Source organism: Eptesicus fuscus, chromosome 1, assembly GCF_027574615.1.
Source record: "Eptesicus fuscus isolate TK198812 chromosome 1, DD_ASM_mEF_20220401, whole genome shotgun sequence".
NCBI lineage: Eukaryota > Metazoa > Chordata > Mammalia > Chiroptera > Vespertilionidae > Eptesicus > Eptesicus fuscus.
The window spans coordinates 136,219,310-136,237,504 of record NC_072473.1 but is presented as its reverse complement, the minus strand read 5'-3'; the positions used below and the strand labels follow the sequence as shown (position 1 = coordinate 136,237,504).

Genomic DNA, 18,195 nt, shown 5'->3' with positions numbered 1-18,195 from the left:
AAAATGATTCTTGGGCACTTTAAACATTTTTTTTAAATCTGTTAAATATTTAACGTGCGGGAATAATGGTACCTTCATAGAAAACTTTTTGTCATTCAGTTTCATCATTTTAAAATGTGAGGAAATAAAAAAAAAATGGTCGCGAGGATTTGGGGTGTCTGTCTGAGCTCCTGGATTCCTGATTATTCCTCCAGCTGTATCTCCAACCACCTGTCACAGTCTGTTCCTGGCACAAACAAGGCCTGCTTGTTCCAAGGACATGACTACTGGGCCACTTCCAACTGAGAAGGGCCTGGTGGGGCGTCCAAATGCAGAAACAGAATTGCTTTTCGGGGATACCAAGAATCGTCTTGTAGCCAGGTGCAGAAAGCCGGCATATGTAAAATCCTACGACGTGCAAAGTAAATGTGCCACAGCGGCCTGTAAGACTTACTAGTAGCCTTGACAGACGACCAAACCTCCAGGCTCTCACTCCCAGCTGTCTGGTGTGGCTGCTTGGCTGGGGGTCTGAGCTGCACGGCCTGGCCCTGGCAGGCAGCCTTCTCAACATGCGCAGTCACTACCAGGTCCGTTCCTTCATTGGGTGCCCCGTGGAGTGCGCGCTCAAGCTCGCTTATAGCCTCGCTCACAGCCTCGCCTGCGCGCGCGCGTGCGCGTGCACGAGGACTCTGGTGGCACGCGCCCCCGCTCCGCCCCGCCCTGCCCCGCCTCCTCCCCCCTCCCAAGCGCCCGCCGCAGCCTGCCGCTGCTGCCGCCACCGCCGCCACCGGAGCTCTGTAGTATGGCATCGAGGAGAATGGAGACCAAACCTGTGATAACCTGTCTCAAAACCCTCCTTATCATCTACTCCTTCGTCTTTTGGGTGAGTGACCGACCATGCCGGCTCTGTAAGCTGGCTGCAGTGGGTTAGTACGTGCAGTGATGCTCCGGGAAAGGAAGGGGGAGGAAAAAACCCAAATCCAAAATCAAATCTGGACCCCCAGCAGGGTGCTGGGCCAGGGCTGCAGGATGGCGGGGTCCATTGGGGCTGCTCGGACCCTGGACCCTGGACCCTGCCGGGTGTAGGCTGCAAGGGGCTGCTTGGTGGTGGTAACGGCAGGTTGTCGACCTTTCCAATTTTTTTTTTCAATGCATTGATTTATTTTTTAAGCTCTCTGGATAGGGTCAGCTTCTGGGGAAAGTTGCGGGTTTATTAGTCTATTTTCCTCTCTGGACACCCCTCCCTAACCTCCCTTACCAGCTTGTTCGCGGTGCCAATTAGAGCTAACCTGTGGCCAGCTGGGAGCGGGCGTGGGAGCGCAGGGTTTGATCCCAGATTCCTGGTTACTCCCGAACCCGCGGGATTGCAAGAGGGAAGCGCCAGGAGCTCTGTATTTCTCTGGCAGGACAAGGGTAACCAGAGGCCCCCAAGCGCACTGATGGAGCGGGTAGGGGATCAGGCGCCGCCATCAATGCGGCCACCGTTGAGGGAAGACGCATGGAGGGGAGAGGCTCTTACATAAACCAGCAGGCATCTTTGAGCTTTCTTGGTGAACACAGGAAATGGGTCTTACGACCCTTTCCCCACTCCCCTTCACTCATACTTTTCATCCGGTCTTTCTATCATTGCATGAGCTCCTCCGCAGAGCCCTGGGGGAGGATCTCCGCCACTTGGTGACAGGATCTTAATAGTGCTGCTATGGGTCCTTGAAGCTCAATGCAGAAGGGTGACGTCAGCCCCTCAGCCGAGGTCTCAGGGGTTGTGTGGTGCACCTCATCTTGAGGTGCGTGCTGCTGAGCGCTGGGGGGCGGGGAGCGGGGCACGGGCGAGGGGAGGAGGTGGTGGGGGCTCAAGGTTGTGCCTTACCTCATCCTATTTGACAATTCCTGCAATCAATGCTGGGCTGACACTGCAGTGATTCACTTGAATGGAGGGGTGGGTGGTACCTAAAGAACATTTCCTGTTATTTCTGTTTTCATGTATAGCCCCCCCTCCCTGAAATTCTCCATTCCCACACCAAACCATAGCCATTCTGCTGGAGAATGAATGTCCATCATTCCCCGCCAACCCCCACCCCTTCTTCAATAATCTGGGTCATTTCAGCTTCCAAGGCAGTCATTTTGAAACCCGAGGCTCTGTAGAAAAAGCCAGTCCTGCCTTTGGTTGTTTTTCTCCTTGCCACAGCCCCCCCCCCCGCCCCTCCCCCCCCCCCCCCCCGCACGCTGCCCCCGTCCCAAATAGCTCTAATTTTGGTTTAAAACTGGGCACCCTGCTCTATGAGGTACCAGACTCTGCTTGATGGTGAACCAGGCTGTTTGTAATGACCAAGGAAGGAGCTGAAATTTAATAAGGATTAAAAAAAATCCCTAATGTTCCCCCCCACACACACATCCCCTTGTCACTGGCATTGGTGATTCTTTGGGTCAGGAAAACTGTGGACCCTAGGGACCAGGCATATCAAGAGCTCCTCAATGAGATAGAATAGATTAACTGGCGTATTGCACAAGGCAAACTGAAACGCACTTTATTTGTACTGAAAACGACACAGATTGAAAATGTTTAGTAGTGGAATTGTGAGCTATGCAGAGATCATCTTATGTCCTGCCTGGAAAAGGCAATAATGCATGCCACTTGATGAACCTTCCTAAAAGCTATTCCTGGGAACTGGTTTACCTTTTTTCTTTCCTTAAATCTCTTTGTGTTTGCCCTTTAGTATTTACTTGACTTCCTATTTGTTACTGGAGTAAATCTTTTGGGTGATTATTTTTAGCTTCCTGAAAAATAAGGTTTACAGTAAATACAAAGGAGTGTTATTCCTTAAGCATCACTGCAGGCTGGTAAAGGAAGGAGTCTTCTATACTGAGGATTTTCATGTGAGCTCTTTAACTCTTCTTACTTACCTTCCCCTCCTCCTAAACCCCTCCTGTGAATCTTAATGCCCCTAATATGTCTTAAGCATGGATTTTTATGCCCTCTGAATTTCCTTGATGCTTGCATTTTAATTTTTTCCTACTGTCAGTATTTTTATAGTCTTAAATGAAATGTTTATCTGGAACATTTTCCATAGTTTAAATACCATTCAGTAATCATTTCCTATTTCACAGCCAAAAGAATGAGATCTCTCCAGATGCAAGGGTATTTTAAATAAGACATTTTCATTAATAAACTGTGGTTCAAATGCTGTGTTTTCCATTGTACCTTAAACGCTATTTTTAACAGCTCTATAAAGATATAATTCACCCTTTTAAAGTGTACAATTCAGCGGTTGTTAGTACATTCACATACGTGTGCACCCCACTGAATTTTAGAAGTTACATTATCTGAAAAAGAAACCCTATACCCTTGAGCTATCATCTCCCAATTCCCCCCAATTCTCACACCTCCTTGCCCTAAGCAATCACTAATTTACTCTCTTTGTATATAGATTTTCCTTTTCTGCTCATTTCAAATAAATGAAATTATTTAATATGTGGTCTTTTGTGAGTGACTTCTTTCATCCTATCTAATAAAAGAGTAATATGCAAATTGACCATCACACCAAGACACAAGATGGCAGCTCCCATGTGGTCAAAGATGGCTGCCCCCATGTGGACACAAGATGGCCACCACAAGATGGCCTGCAGGGGAGGGCAGTTGTGGGCAGTTAGGGGTGACCAGGCCAGCAGAGGAGGGCAGTTGGTGGGGACCAGGCCAGCAAGGGAGGGCAGTTTTGGGCGATCAGGCCAACAAGGAGGGCAGTTAGGGCTGACGGGGCCAGCAGAGGAGGGCAGTTGGGGGAGACCAGGTCAACAGTAGAGGGCAATTGGGGGGGACCAGGCCTGCAGGAGAGGGCAGTTGCGGGGGACCAGGGCCTGCAGGAGAGGGCAGTTAGGGGTGATTGAGCCAGCAGAGGAGGGCAGTTGGGGGGGACCAGGCCAGCAAGGGAGGGCAGTTGGGGGGAGGGGGGACCAGGCCAGCAGAGGAGGGCAGTTGGGGGGGACCAGGCCAGCAAGGGAGGGCAGTTGGGGGGGACCCAGGCCTGCAGGGGAGGGAAGTTTTGGGTGATCAGGCCAGCAGGGAGGGCGGTTAGGGTGATGGGGACAGCAGAGGAGGGCAGTTAGGGGGGACCAGGCCTGCAGGGGAGGGCAGTTGGGGGGTACCAGGCCTGCAGGGGAGGGCAGTTGGGGGGTACCAGGCCTGCAGGGGAGGGCAGTTGGGGGGAGGGGGGAACCAGGCCAGCAGGGGAGGGCAGTTGGGGGGAACCAGGCCTGCAGGGGAGGGCAGTTGGGGGGGACCAGGCCTGCAGAGGAGGGCTGTTGGGAGCCAGCAGTCCTGGATTGTGAGAGGGATGTCTGACTGCCCCAATGGCATCAGGCCTAAACGGGTGGTCGGACATCCTTCAAGGGGTCCCAGATTGGAGAGGGTGCAGGCTCGGCTGAGGGACACCCCCCACCCCTGTGCACGAATTTCGTGCACCGGGCCTCTAGTTTAGAATAATGTTTTTAAGGTTCATTGATGTCCATTTTTTTAATGGCCAGATAATACTCCATTGCATGATTGTATAACATTTTGTTAATGCACTTTCCATTGATGGATATTTGAGATGTTTCTATCTTTTGGCTATAATGAATAATGGTGCCATAAACATTCACAAACAAATTTTTGTATGAACATATGTTTTTAATTATCTTTGCTGGGAATTGCTGGATCATATGGTAACTCGATGTTTAATCATTTGAAGAACCATCAGACTGTTTTCCAAACTGTCTGCACCATTTTACATTCCTTCAACCAGCATATGAGGGATTTGATGTCTCCACAACTTTGCCAACATTTGTTATTAACCAACTTTTTGATTCTAGCCACCCTAGTAGGTATCTCGTTGTGGTTTTCATTTGAATTTCCCTGATGAGTAAAGATGTTCAGTATCTTTTTATGTACTTATGCATTATTTGAATATCTTCCTTGAAAAATGTCTATTCATATTCTTTGCCCATTTTTAAATTTGGGTTGATCATTTTTATTGAGTTGTAAATGTCCTTTATATATTCTTGATTCAAGTTTCTTATCAGATATATCATTTGCAAATATTTTCTCCTATCCTTGAGTTATCTCATCATTTTCTTGATGGTGTCCTGTGATGTACAAAAGTTTCTTTAAATTTTGATAAAATCCAATTTACTTGGTGTGTTTTTTTTTGTTTGTTTGTTTTTGCTGTTTGTGCTTTTTGTGTCATATTTAGGAATCCTTTGCTAAATCAAAGATAATGAAGAAAATACTGTATATAAGAGTGATTTATCAGTTCAGTAAATGCAGTTGATAAATGTATCTTTTTCTAGCACCTAGCACTATGTCTGGCATATAATAAATACTCAAATATTTGTCAGGACTTCTGGGGTTATATTAAAGTAGTTAACAAAAAAATGACCTTGGTGTTCTTTTAAGTGGAAGATGGAGGGAATATTGGCAGGATTATTTCCTTTTTGTTCTTGATGAATCATTTTAGTAGGACTACTTCTCTTTTCTTACCACAGTTTAAATTTAAGACTAGAAGACATTTGAGTTTAAAATCGTGGTAGACCAGTAGCATTAAGAGGTTGATGTACCTGAGCATATGCTAAAGCAGGAGTCTACAATTATGAAAGAGAAATCTTTATTTTACTTTGCATTCTCAGCTGTCTACAATAACTATCTTTGAGGTGTTCTGGAGACATGTTTGGTCACAGCTGGGGGTGGGGTGCTATTGGCACCTAGTAGGTAGTGGCCACATGTGTTGCTAAATATTCTCCAATGCACAGGACAGCCCTTCACAACAAATAATTATCTGGCTCAAAATATAAACAATGTCTGCAACCTCTGCACTACTGCACTTTACATGAAGTAAATCCTATGAAGAAAAATAGTGTTATGCAAAACTCTATTTACTGGTGTTTAGAGCCACCATACCAGAGTATACTCAACACAGTTGCAATTAAGAAGAAAAACATTCTTTATGCTGTACCATAATTCTTTATTTGAAGATAAAAGGTTGGTACTTCTTTATATAATAGTGTTTAGATGATTAGGATGATTTGTCTTAGAGTTCAATAACATCCCCTGAATTCTATATAAATGGATCCTTGATTTTCCTCGATTTATGTTTTGTTTTCAGGTTTATAGAAGAGGAGGAAAAAACACACCTAGGAGTAAGTTACCCTGTACTTTAAGGATTAGCAAACAGTGCCTTTCACCTAGGAGGTTTACTTAGGAAGTATTTACCGAATGAATAAATGAATAAGTGAAATTGTATTAACTACTCTTGTGCTCATTTATTTCTACTCACCTCACTTGAGAGGCTTTTAAAAACAATATTATTTCCAGTCTTATTGTGATGATTTAAATGTGTTCCTGACATTGATGTATGGAAACTTAGGGTACAGGACTTGATAAATATTTGCTTATCTTAATGATAGTTCAATTATTATATGTTAATGGTCAACTAATTTGCCATACATGTTCAATATCTAAAATTTTAATTGAAATTTAATTTGTTAGGCTTGAATTAAAAAAGGTGTCAATCTTGTCCTAATACAAAACAAAACATCCCTCCATGACAAATACATGTTTTTCAACAACAAGTAGGAAAACTTTATAAATATGCTGTTTAAAGAGTAAATTCTGTTTGGATTTCTAAGTTTTTAGTATATTTTAACACTCATCTGTGTCTTAAGCTAAGATTTAAATTTCTCATATCTAAATCGCTAAATAATATCGTGAAAAGAAATATTATTTGCTTCATTCCAGTGTATATTGGATTGTATTTCCTTTTTGACTATGCAATGAGGTAATTAGCTATCAATAGTGCTATCAAATTCTCTTTTGGTGAAATATAAGTGATTGTTTTTTTTATTCGGGAAATATCACTAATCTTTTTGGGGGAATATTTTTAAAAAATGATTGTTAATTTTTTTTTTTTGTCATCAAGAAAGTTTGGGTAATTGGGTTAAATAGAGGGGGGGAATATTAAAAAGCAGTCCTTAACATTTTACAGTGGTTGAATTTGGGCACATACTGAAGTTTATTTTGCATGTCAGTGCACCTCAATAAATATTCATTGAATGTCTTTTATATGCCAGTTATTTTAATAGAAGGTTAGCTGCCGCATTTAACATTTTACCTTCATTTATAAGTAATGTACTTATTCTACTACTTCTCGATTTTCCAGTGTTAGGTATTATATATTGTCTTCCCACAATGGAACATGAAGATTTAGCTCTCATACCCCCTTTTTCCTACAGTAACACCTTTACTGTAACATCCTACAGTGATCACATTAATGCGACTAGGTAAGCCTGTTCACAGCTGAGCCATGTAGTGTATATTATAATTGCTTGCACAGCTTATTTTCCCTTTAGTTTTGAAATAGCTGACATCATTATAATCTCTCTTTACTATCATCCTGGGGAATGCTGTCTCCTTTTATGTTGGATCCTCAATTTTTGTTTCTTAGTTCCTTCATTTTGGAGGGCAAAACTTTCTGGAAAAGAGTGCACGGGAGGTTAAATTTTTGAGACCTGGCAGGTGTGAAAATATATTTTTTTTCTTGCACTTCATTTGATAGTTTGGCTAAGTATAGAATTCTAGTTTGTAAATCATTTACCCTCAGAATGTTGCCGTCTCCCTCTGCCTAAACCCTCAGTCTTTTTGCTCCTGTTCTTACTATTGAGAAATCAAATATTTATGACTTTTCTAAAAATTAAAATTTTATTCTCTAAAAGCTTTTGGAAACTCTTGTTCTTAGTGCTCTGAAATTTCACAATAATATGCCTTGTTGTGTCTATATTTTCATCTCTTTCCTGTGCAATCTTTCAATCAGGAAACTCAGGCCCTTCTGTTTGGGGAAATTTTTAAAATTTTATTTCTCTGTTTTCTCTCTTTTAATGTTGGAATTTTTAGACAGATCCTCTAATTGTCACAATTGGCATTTTTCATTTACTTTATATGTTGATTTCTATGAGCTCTTTTTAAGGTCTGAATGTTCCTTTACCTATCATCTTGTTCTTGATTCATAAGTGTAATATCTTTTTAAAATCCATCTGAAAATGTTAATGATATAAAGTTTTTTTTTTTCCTGCATAGTTTCTTCCAAACTTGTCTATTTTCTGGCATATTACAGACTTGCCTCAAATTTCTGGTGTCCATTTGTTCTCTGTTCTGTACATGTTTAAGAGTAGAACACTAAAAAGCTGATCGAAAGCTTGTAGCATGAAATTGGAGTTTATTGATTATAAGTTGGGTGATTTGGCAATTGAGTTTTGGAACCAAGGTCAATATCTTTAAGTCTTTTCCCATGGTCCAATCAGATTTGGTACAGAAAAATTTTCCAATCTTCTCTCTGGATGAAGAAGGTTAGGGATATGGGTGTCTTCACATGTAGTATAAACCTTTGTTTAATCTGGTATTTCTAGTAGAGAATCCATGTCCACTGCACTTCTGTTCTCCAGGTCTGTTTCACCCTCCCTAGAAAATAAATGTCTGAATCTGTTCTGGAATGTGAAATAGGCCAGAGACAGGAAGTTGGAGGGAATCTAATTGCTTTTCAAAAAGCTTTTTACCAGATCCTCCTTATTTTAGCCCCCTTTCGTCCCTAGTTCTAGATGTGCATGGAGCTGCCTTTTGGGAATACTTGTGTGCAAATATTTAATTCTTGGATTTTTTTCATAGCTGCCATAATATTTGGCTTTTTCTCAGCTTCCAAAATGTTATTGTGGTTGTCTCCTGTTTCATTCTCTTTCTTATTGTGGGTTAAAAAATTTTAGTGTCATTTCAGTGGAGTTTTGGGAGCTGGCCGAAGTAAATAGATGTTTTCAGTCCATCATCTTTAACTGGGAGCCCTTTATATCTGTATTTCTACATGGCATGGTCCTAATTAAATACATGCTGATTGTGAGTGATTGAGTAGAACATCTAAAATGGCAGTGGTTGGGCTATTCTAGTAGATATTGTTATCTACTTTTCAATTTTTAAAAAGCTTTTGATGTCAAGGAGAGTGTTCTAGCCAGCAACAGGCTTACGAAGGCATATCCTCTTTAAGGTCATCTGGTCATCAGGGAATGGGGTGTGGCAAATGGGGATGAAGCTCTGAAGGTTACTGCTGCTTTTTTCTGCTCTTCTAATTTGTCTTCTGATCTAATTCAGACCTTGCTAGATTAATTTAATGTGGAAGTAGCAGAGTTCAAAGTATGGTGGTGAATGGGGCACTTAATGTTAAATAGGTTATTCCTGGGCTGTTTTTCTGTTATTACAATCATGGCCCTTCATGTTTATTATAGGACTTGTACATTATAATCTGAACAGTCTTTTCTTATTTAATCACCTTTACTTCCAATATGCAATTTACAGTTAGGATATGTGCACTACTTTTAATAGCATTTAGGGAACATTAAGTCTTTTCCACTTAGTTGTTGCTTAGAAACTAGCTCAATTTTTGTCCAAATAGAATAAAATACTTTCTTCATTTTTAATTATAGCTAGACTTCTTGATTTGACCTTCCCTTGAGCTACATTATTTATAATTCATTGACTGTTCAGCAATATATACTGTTTTAAGTAAGCACCTCAGAAGGTGCTGGGAATTAAAAGTAATCTGTGACTGTATTACTTTGTTTAAACATTTTAAACCCTTGACATAGGTGACTAATGCACTGCTAAATCAATTTGAAACACACTTTAAAAATATGTTCTTGGACAAGATTAACCAAAGAACTTGTATGCATAGCCCATGGACACAGACAATAGTGTGGGGAAGGCCTAGGTGGAGGGGGGCAAAGAGAGTAAAATGGGGGACATCTGTAACGCTGTCAACAATAAAAAATTTAAAAATATAGTCTTATGACTACTAATTTGTATTTCTTAATCCATCACAAATTGTTAGTCACAAAATACTAGTAGTCATGGGGATGTAAAAATACAGCATAGAAAATATAGTCAATAATCCTATCTAATAAAAGAATAATATGCAAATTGACCATCACTCCAACACACAAGATGGCCACCCCCATATGGTCAAAGATGGCTGCCCCCATGTGGACACAAGATGGCCACCACAAGATGGCCAGCAGGGGAGGGACCAGGCCTGAAAGGGAGGGCAGTTGGGGGTGATCAGGCCTGCAGGGGAGGGCAGTTAGGGGTGACCAGGCCAGCAAGGGAGAACAGTTGGGGGAGACCAGGTCTGCAGGGGAGGGCAGTTGGGGGTGACCAAGCCTTCAGGGGAGGACAGTTAGGGGGAACCGGGCCTGAAGGGGAGGGCAGTTAGGGGGAACCAGGCCTGAAGGGGAGGGCAGTTAGGGGGAACCAGGTCTGCAGGGGAGGGAAGTTGGGGGTGACCAAGCCTTCAGGGGAGGACAGTTAGGGGGAACCAGGCCTTCAGGGGAGGACAGTTAGGGGGAACCAGGCCTGAAGGGGAGGGCAGTTAGGGGTGACCAGGCTGGCAGGCGAGGGCAGTTAGGAGCAATCAGGAAGGCAGGCAGGTGAGCGGTTGGGAGCCAGCAGTCCTGGATTGTGAGAGGGATGTCCGACTGCCCATTTAGGCCTGATCCCACTGGACATCCCTCGAGGGGTCCCAGATTGGAGAGGGTGCAGGCTGGGCTGAGGAACACACTGGGCCTCAAGTATTGTAATAATTGTTTATGGTGCCAGGTGGGTAACTTGAAATATTAGGGGTACAACTTTGTAAAGTATATGATTGTCTAATCACTATTTTGTACACCTGAAACTAATACAAAATAATATTGAATGTAAAATGTAATTGAAAAATACAATTTTAAAAATTAAAAAAATTATATATTCTTATGTCTTTTCTTCTTTGGTCCCATTATAGCTGCTTCCAATTTGGGTTATCTCCTCAGGGCAAGCAGATCATTGGATTACTGCTTTTAATTTTTTGAGGGGGCTGTTATCTCCCTTGCCATGACAGAATACTTTTCATTCTTGGCTGAACAATTTTGCCCTCTTTTATATAGAGCCCCAATATTCATAAAAGAAAAAGAAAGGATGGAGGGGGAAAAGATAGAGAGTTTTTCTTTGTTTTGTTTTCCCCTTAGGTTATTTTATCAGTTGAACATGTAAGCATGTTACATAGTTTGGTGATAGAATTAAAGATCACTTCTACTGTGGAATATTTTCCTTAGAGCTTTTTGTAATGTATGGTGGGCTTTTTCATGATCTGTTTTAGGAGAAATTGCAGGTGTCTTATATTAGAAGATGGGGTGGGGCAGGGACAGGTACTAGTTGAGCCATCTACATCAGTGAATCCTGTTTACTCAAAAGGATTGCCTAAGGAGTCCTAACATATTTGCTTAGACCCACCCTAACAGATGGTCTTGAATGGGGTACCAATATTGGTATATCCTATCTAATAAAGGGAATACGTGAATTGACCATCACACCATCACAAAGATGGTGGCACCCACAGCGAAGGAGGGGTTTCTGTAACACAAGATGGCTGCACCCACAGCTGAGGCTGAGTTCCCATAACGAGTCTTAATGAACAATCAGCAGGGACCTGAGGCTGTGCCCCCCGACCCAGCGGGGCTTGATGGGGGACCTGAGGCTGCGCCCCCCCGCCCAGTGGTGCTTGACAGGGGATATCAGACCGCGCCCCCTCAAGGCATGCTCCCTGCCCCGGCCCAGGCTGGGGGACCTCAGGCCACGCCCCCTGGCCTGGTGCTGGGCTGGGGGACCTCAGGCCATGCCCTCCGCCTCAGCACTAAGCTGGGGGACCTGAGGGTGCACTGGTGGTACCTGAGGCTGCGCCCCCACCTGGCGCTGGCTTGACGGGGAACCTGAGGCTGCAGCCCCCCACCCCCCAGCGGGGCTTGGTGGGAGTGGGGCTGGCCAGGTCTGGATCTAGCCCAATGGGGGTGGGGTTGGCTGGGTCTGGGTCTCACATGATTTTAAGGCGCCGCTGGTGGCAGGGAATTGACTCTGGGTTCCGCGGCACACCCCAGACTCTGACAGGAGAAAGATTTTCATATACATTTTACTAATTTTCTTTCATCTCTGACACTTCTATTATAGAGAAAGGGCAAATAGCAATATTAAAATATTTCCTCTAATCCCCTTTTAATGTGCATGAATTTCATGCACCAGGCCACTAGTTTAAAATAATCTCCCAGGTGATTTGGTTTTGCAAGTAAGATTGAAAACCATTAATGCAGAGAGAACTCAGTATATAATAGCAGGCCTGCTTCATCTGGAATCTTCTGGATATGGAGATAGCTAGGGAGTATCTAGCATTGGCCTGTTGGTTTTATCTGCTTTGCACAAAAGTCTGGACTAGCTTTCCAGTTTCTTAGTAAACCAAAATGGCCCTGTTACTCTTACATGACCTTGCGATTTGTTCCTAAATAGAAGAATGCTCATCAGAAACACTAAAGGGATTTTTAAAAAATATATTTTTATCGATTTCAGATGAAAAAAAGGAGACGGACAGAGAGACAGAAACATCAATGATGAGAGAATCATTGATCGGCTGCCTCCTGCACACCACACACTGGGATGGAGCCTGCAACCTGTGCATGTGCCCTGATTAGGAATCAAACCATAACCTCTTGGTTCATGGGAGGATGCTCAACCACTGAGCCACAATGGCCAAGCTAAAGGGATTTTTAAAACACAGATAGAAACTTCTTGTGAAGTTTCAATTTATCTGGAGAGGGCCCTTAGCATGTTATTTAAAAAACTATTCCCAAGGTGATTCTGATTCCTGGAAGGTGACTCTATGGTCCATGATACAGTTTGTTATTTTAAAAAATTGGTATCATGTGAATTCTTTCCTGTTTATTGATCTGTGGTACAATAAACATAGTTTGAGGAGCTTCCACAAACAAGATGTAGCCAATATAGTATTTTTTCTCACTCACTGAGTCTGTCTTTGGCAAGGTTCTCCAATTGCACTCTTGGAGTTTGGGGTAATTTCCATCTGTTAGCGGGAATCTATTTTTGTTCATCTTTGCACTGAGAAGTTAAGTATCTTTGTTTGCCCTCTGTCAAAAGATGAGACTATTCTCTAATATGTAAAACACAAAAGCTGAATTCATTACTTACCAAAGTTTATGAGTGAAGCAGATTGCTTATCTCTTTGGGAAGAGTGTGGTGGTGTTTGGGGATCACTTTGATTACGGAGGCATAAGAAGTTGACCTTTGCCTTAGAACCATGACTATTTGGGTGAGAACATTGTTGATTGACTTTGAGAAACATATTCACTGCAGTGCATCTGCAGCTGATTGGTTGACATTGAATTTTATGGGACACAAATTGTAATTGGCTTCCAGAAGTATGTTCCCTGAAGCAAGTTGAGTTGTCATTGATAATTAGATTTAGGTGAATTGTCATTGATCAAATAGGTTTAAAAGTGGGTTCTAGTGGTTACTATTTATCATGCCTATTGAATAATCAATCTTCTCTCCCCTCCACCCCAGGAGAATAGAGACAATTCTTCTTGTTTTAGATTACCAATTCTTGCTTCTCAGTGAAATGAGGTGATTTGTGCACCTCAATTATCATACTTCAAACATCATATGGTGATATATAGAATTCCTCAGTCAGTTCATTGTTCTATTATTCCACAAACACTAATAAGAGTTTATGATTTCCATGGATTGTACCAGGACTTCCCACAACCCCTTTGGGTTGAAAAGGAACCTAAAGCTTAATAATGAGGCTGGGAAATAACTGTTCCTAAACATCGCTTTCACATTTTTGTCTTGACTTGTGTTCAATTTCTATTTCTGATGAAGCTTTTGAAGATTTTTCTCCCAATTTTTGTTTCATATTCTAAACTATATCACCCACTTGATATTCTTAATTTTTGCTTTCTATTGCAGGAGATTTAAAATTAGTTCTATGTGAAGTCTTTCTTAAACATTTGTCAGGTGACCTTACACAAGTCACATAGCTACTCTGAGCCTCAGTTTCCTCTCCAGAATTGAGAATATCTATGTTTGCACACCTCTGTAAAGTGTTGAAGGTTAAAGACATTCAAGTGCTTTGTAAAGTTTGATACATGTGTTTTAGCAACATTATTCCTTATAGTGTAGTGTTGCTTTTTAAAAATTTCTTGCACATGGGGGTCTATGACAATATTTGATAAGCATATAAATTAATCAGAACACTCTCTATCCTGGAAATTAAGGATGATTTACTTTTTGAGTTTTATAGTTTGCAACCAAAGAGAGCTGGGATTCCAGAAGGATTTGAATTGGAACAAAAAATATAAGTTTAGGTTGCTGAGTTTAGCTCTGTCATTGGGCAAAGGGTGTTCCTATCTAGGATAAATAAATATAAACCTGTCCCTTAAAATCAGACAAAGAATTGATTACTTCCCTTATTCTTTTTCATTAAGCTTTTAATTTTAGAACATTTTTAAAGTTACAGAAAAACTGTTGAAATAGTGCATAGAGTTCCCCTACACCATACAATCAGTTCTTCTATTGTTAACATCTTATATTAGTATGGTACATTTGTTACAGTTAATGAACCAAGATTGATACATTATTGATATTAATTAAAGTCCATACTTCATTCAGATTTTCTGAATTTTTACCTACTATCCCACATTACATTTCGTAGTCATGTCTCCTTAGACTTCTTTTGGCTATGACAATTTCTCAGATTTTCCTTGTTTTTGATGATTTTTATAATTTTGAAGAGTACAGATCATGTACTTTGTACAATGTTTCTCAATTGGGATTTATTTGATGTTTTCTCATGATTAGACTGGGTTAATATGTTTTGGAGAGGAAGACTACAGAGGTTAAGTGCCATTTTCATCACATCACATGAAAAGTATATACTATCAACATGACTTATCCCTGTTAATATTGCTCTTGATCACCTGACTGAAATAGTTTGTGAAGTTTTTCACTACATTACTCCCCCCCCCTTTCCATACTGTGCTCTTTGGGAAAAAGTCACTATGCCTAGCTTAAGGAGTGGGGAATCATGCTTCATTTCTTTCAGAGTGGAGTACTTACCATTAGTCTCTTAATTAATAATGATTTCAATTAAAAAAGATTAGACCAACAGTAAATACTTGTTCAAGCAAATAATAAACTGCTAAATCCATTTGAGTCTGTTGGGAACTGTATAGGGATGCTTGCTTACTATTATTATTTATTTTGATTTAATTAATAAGTATAATAAGATAAAAAGATAATGTTGGAAAAAGAAGTGATGAAATTATCTTTTCAGAGATGTAGCTATTATATACTAAAAACCTAATAGATTCTTGTATACTAAAAATTTGGTAAGATAGTTGGATACAAAATAAAAATACAAAAATTATCTGTTTTTCTTTATTTTAGCATAAGCCTTAGAAAATTGAGAGGGAGGAAAACATTTCAGTCTCAGTAGCAACAGAAATACTTAAAAATAAAATTAACAGGCAAGACTCCTACTAGTATATGAAGAAAATTAAAATCTTATTGAGGGTCATAAAATGTGATCTGAACAGATTAAAGGAATTTTTTGAGGGGAAAGGGTGACATTTGATAACATAATATTGTTTATGCAGAAGGATAAATGCCTGAGATATCAAGAGTAATTTGGGGAGGGGAGTAAGTATGTGCCTTACCATTTATCAGACTATAAGTTGGCTGCCATGATACCACTTCCTGGTATTTAGGCCCTTGTGTTACCACCTCCACTTGAGTGTATGCACGACCTGTGACTTGTTTATAACTAATAGAATACATCAAAGGTGTTCGAATGTGTATGAATACGTGTACATGATCACATTAGATAAAATCGGAATGGCTATCTTCCTGTAAGTCTCTGTCCCTTGCTGGCTTTGAAGAAGCAATATTCCATGTTGTGATTTGTCCTATGGAAAGGGACACATAGCAAGGAATTGAGGGCAGTCTCTGTATGACAACCAGCAAGAAACTGAGGCCCTCAGTTTGGGAGCCTGCAGACAACAGAATGATGCCAACAATCAAGTGATCTTAGAAGCAAATTCTTCCCCATTTAGACCTCAGATGAGACTGCAGCCACCTATTACCTAGATTGAAGCTTTATGAGACCCTGAAACAGAAGACTCAGTTAAGCTGTGCCTAGACTCCTGAACCCACAGAAACTATGAGATGATGATTGTGTGTTGCTTTAAGCTTTAACATTTGTGGTTAATATTGTTATGTAGCAATAAATAACTAACACAACTATAAAGTCACTAATCAATTCAATATGATGTTGACATAGAAATAGACAAATAGGTCAGTGAAATGATAGGAAATCCAGAAATAAATTCTAGTGTATATAATTTAACAAAGGTCAATGGGGGTTGGGGGTTGGGGGAACTGGATGAAAGGTGAAGAAATTAACCAAAGGACATATATGCATAGTCCATGGACACAGACAACAGTGTGGTGATGGCCAGAGGATGGGGGACGGAGGCTGGATGGAGCACTTCAAATATGCATAGTCCAAATTGAAATGTGCTTTAAGTGTAAAATACACATCAGATTTCGAAGACTTAATATGAAAAAATTAAAATATCTCAACTTTCCTATTGGTTACATGTTGAAATTGTAACATTTTAGACATCGAGTTAAATAAAATATTTTTAAAATTAATTTCACCTGTTCCTTTTTATTTTATTTTATTTTCCCCATTTTTTAATTAAGGTATTATATGTTACATATCTTACCATTGCTCCCCCCACCCCACTCCCATACATGCCCTCACCCCCCAGAGTTTTGCATCCATTGGTTATGCTTATATGCATGCATACAAGTCCTTCGGTTGATCTCTTATCTCCCCCACCTCTCTCTAACCTTCCCGCTGTAATTTGACAGTCTGTTTGATGCTTTACTGCCTCTGTATCTATCTTTTTGTTCATCACCTGTTCCTTTTTAATGTGAGTATGGTTGCTCAAAAATTTAAAGTTAGACATATAGCTTACTAATATATCTCTAGTGGACAGCACTGGACTAGAAGCACTAGAAGTTTAAATTAAGTGCTATGGGATGAAAGGAGAGTACTCATCTAGCTGTAGAATTTAGAAAGGTCATGTGGACAGAATCAACCTTGGAGAATGATGGGATTTTGACAAATGGTGCTCTGGAAGGATAATGAAGATAGATACAGAGGCACTGAACAGACTATCAAATTACAGCGGGAAGGCTGGGGAGTGTTGGGGAGGGGGGGAAAGAGATCAACCAAAGGACTTGTATGCATGCATATAAGCACAACCAATGGACACAAGACCCTGGAGGGTGGGATGAGGGCATGCGACAAGGGGTAGGGGAGGCTGGGAGAAAGTCAATGGGGAAAAAAAGGACATATATGTACTACTATATGTAATACTTTAAACAATAAAAAAAAGACTATTGGGTAGAGGAAGTGGCATAAATAGAAGTCTGGAGGAAGCGCTATGGTTTCTTAGTTTGGGACAGTAGTGAGTTTAGCTGTAATAAGGGACAAAGCATGTGATGGGTCTAAGTAGGCATAGGCCTTATTGTGGGTTGGCCTCATGGGTTATGGCTTTGGACCTATTTTGGCTGGCAGGTGAAGAGGCAGAGTTGAGGTTGGGTCAAGGCCATATTTTTGAGCAGGGAGTGGTAACTTTGGAAGCAGTTCGTATGTCTAATCTAGAAACAGTAAGATTAGAATAAGAAAGGCAAGAGGTTATGAAACCAGGTTAACTAGGAAAGAACAAAGGTCTAACATAGTGTGACAATGTGATTTAACAAAGGTCAATGGGGGTTGGGGGTTGGGGGAACTGGAACAGAGAATAGTGCAAAGCCACTTTATGTTGTGGCAAGGATATTTGTGAGTGAGTGAGAACCCCAGTATTATGTGCTCAAAAAACCAGCATGAAGTTATGCCCTCATGGAAATGCAGACCTCAGAAGAAGTGATTTGAGACTAACATGATGTGTTCAGTTTTGTATGTGTTTAGTTTGAGCACCAATAGGTTTAAAAGATAGGCCAGCTCTCAGAAGCTTGCACACTTTTGTTTTTGCTGACAAAAGCAGACCTGGGCAATTCTTTACTTTTGGCCATCTCTATACTTCCTGACCCTTCCCACCATCCGCCATGGTCACAGTTATTTGACTGGGGAAGAGGACCCTTGGATATTTGCTTGTTGGCTAGTCAGTGGAACTTGAGATGATCAAGCTTGTAAAGTCTGAGTGGAACAGTTCTTTTTTTAGGCATTTGAACTTGAGATACAAGAGAGACAGCTGGTGTAGGGACAG

At 41.0% G+C, this 18,195-nt stretch overlaps 1 protein-coding gene across 1 annotated transcript in view; it reads left to right on the top strand.

Annotated features, from left to right (window-relative positions):
* Positions 1 to 722: 722 nt before the first annotated feature.
* Positions 723 to 18,195, top strand: part of TSPAN7 (tetraspanin 7) — a 91,102-nt gene continuing 73,629 nt past the window's right edge. Inside the window, exon 1 of the mRNA XM_008153039.3 lies at positions 723 to 862. Coding sequence (XP_008151261.1) covers positions 782 to 862 — 81 coding nt within the window. The 5' untranslated portion in view covers positions 723 to 781. The remainder of the gene's footprint in view (positions 863 to 18,195) is intronic.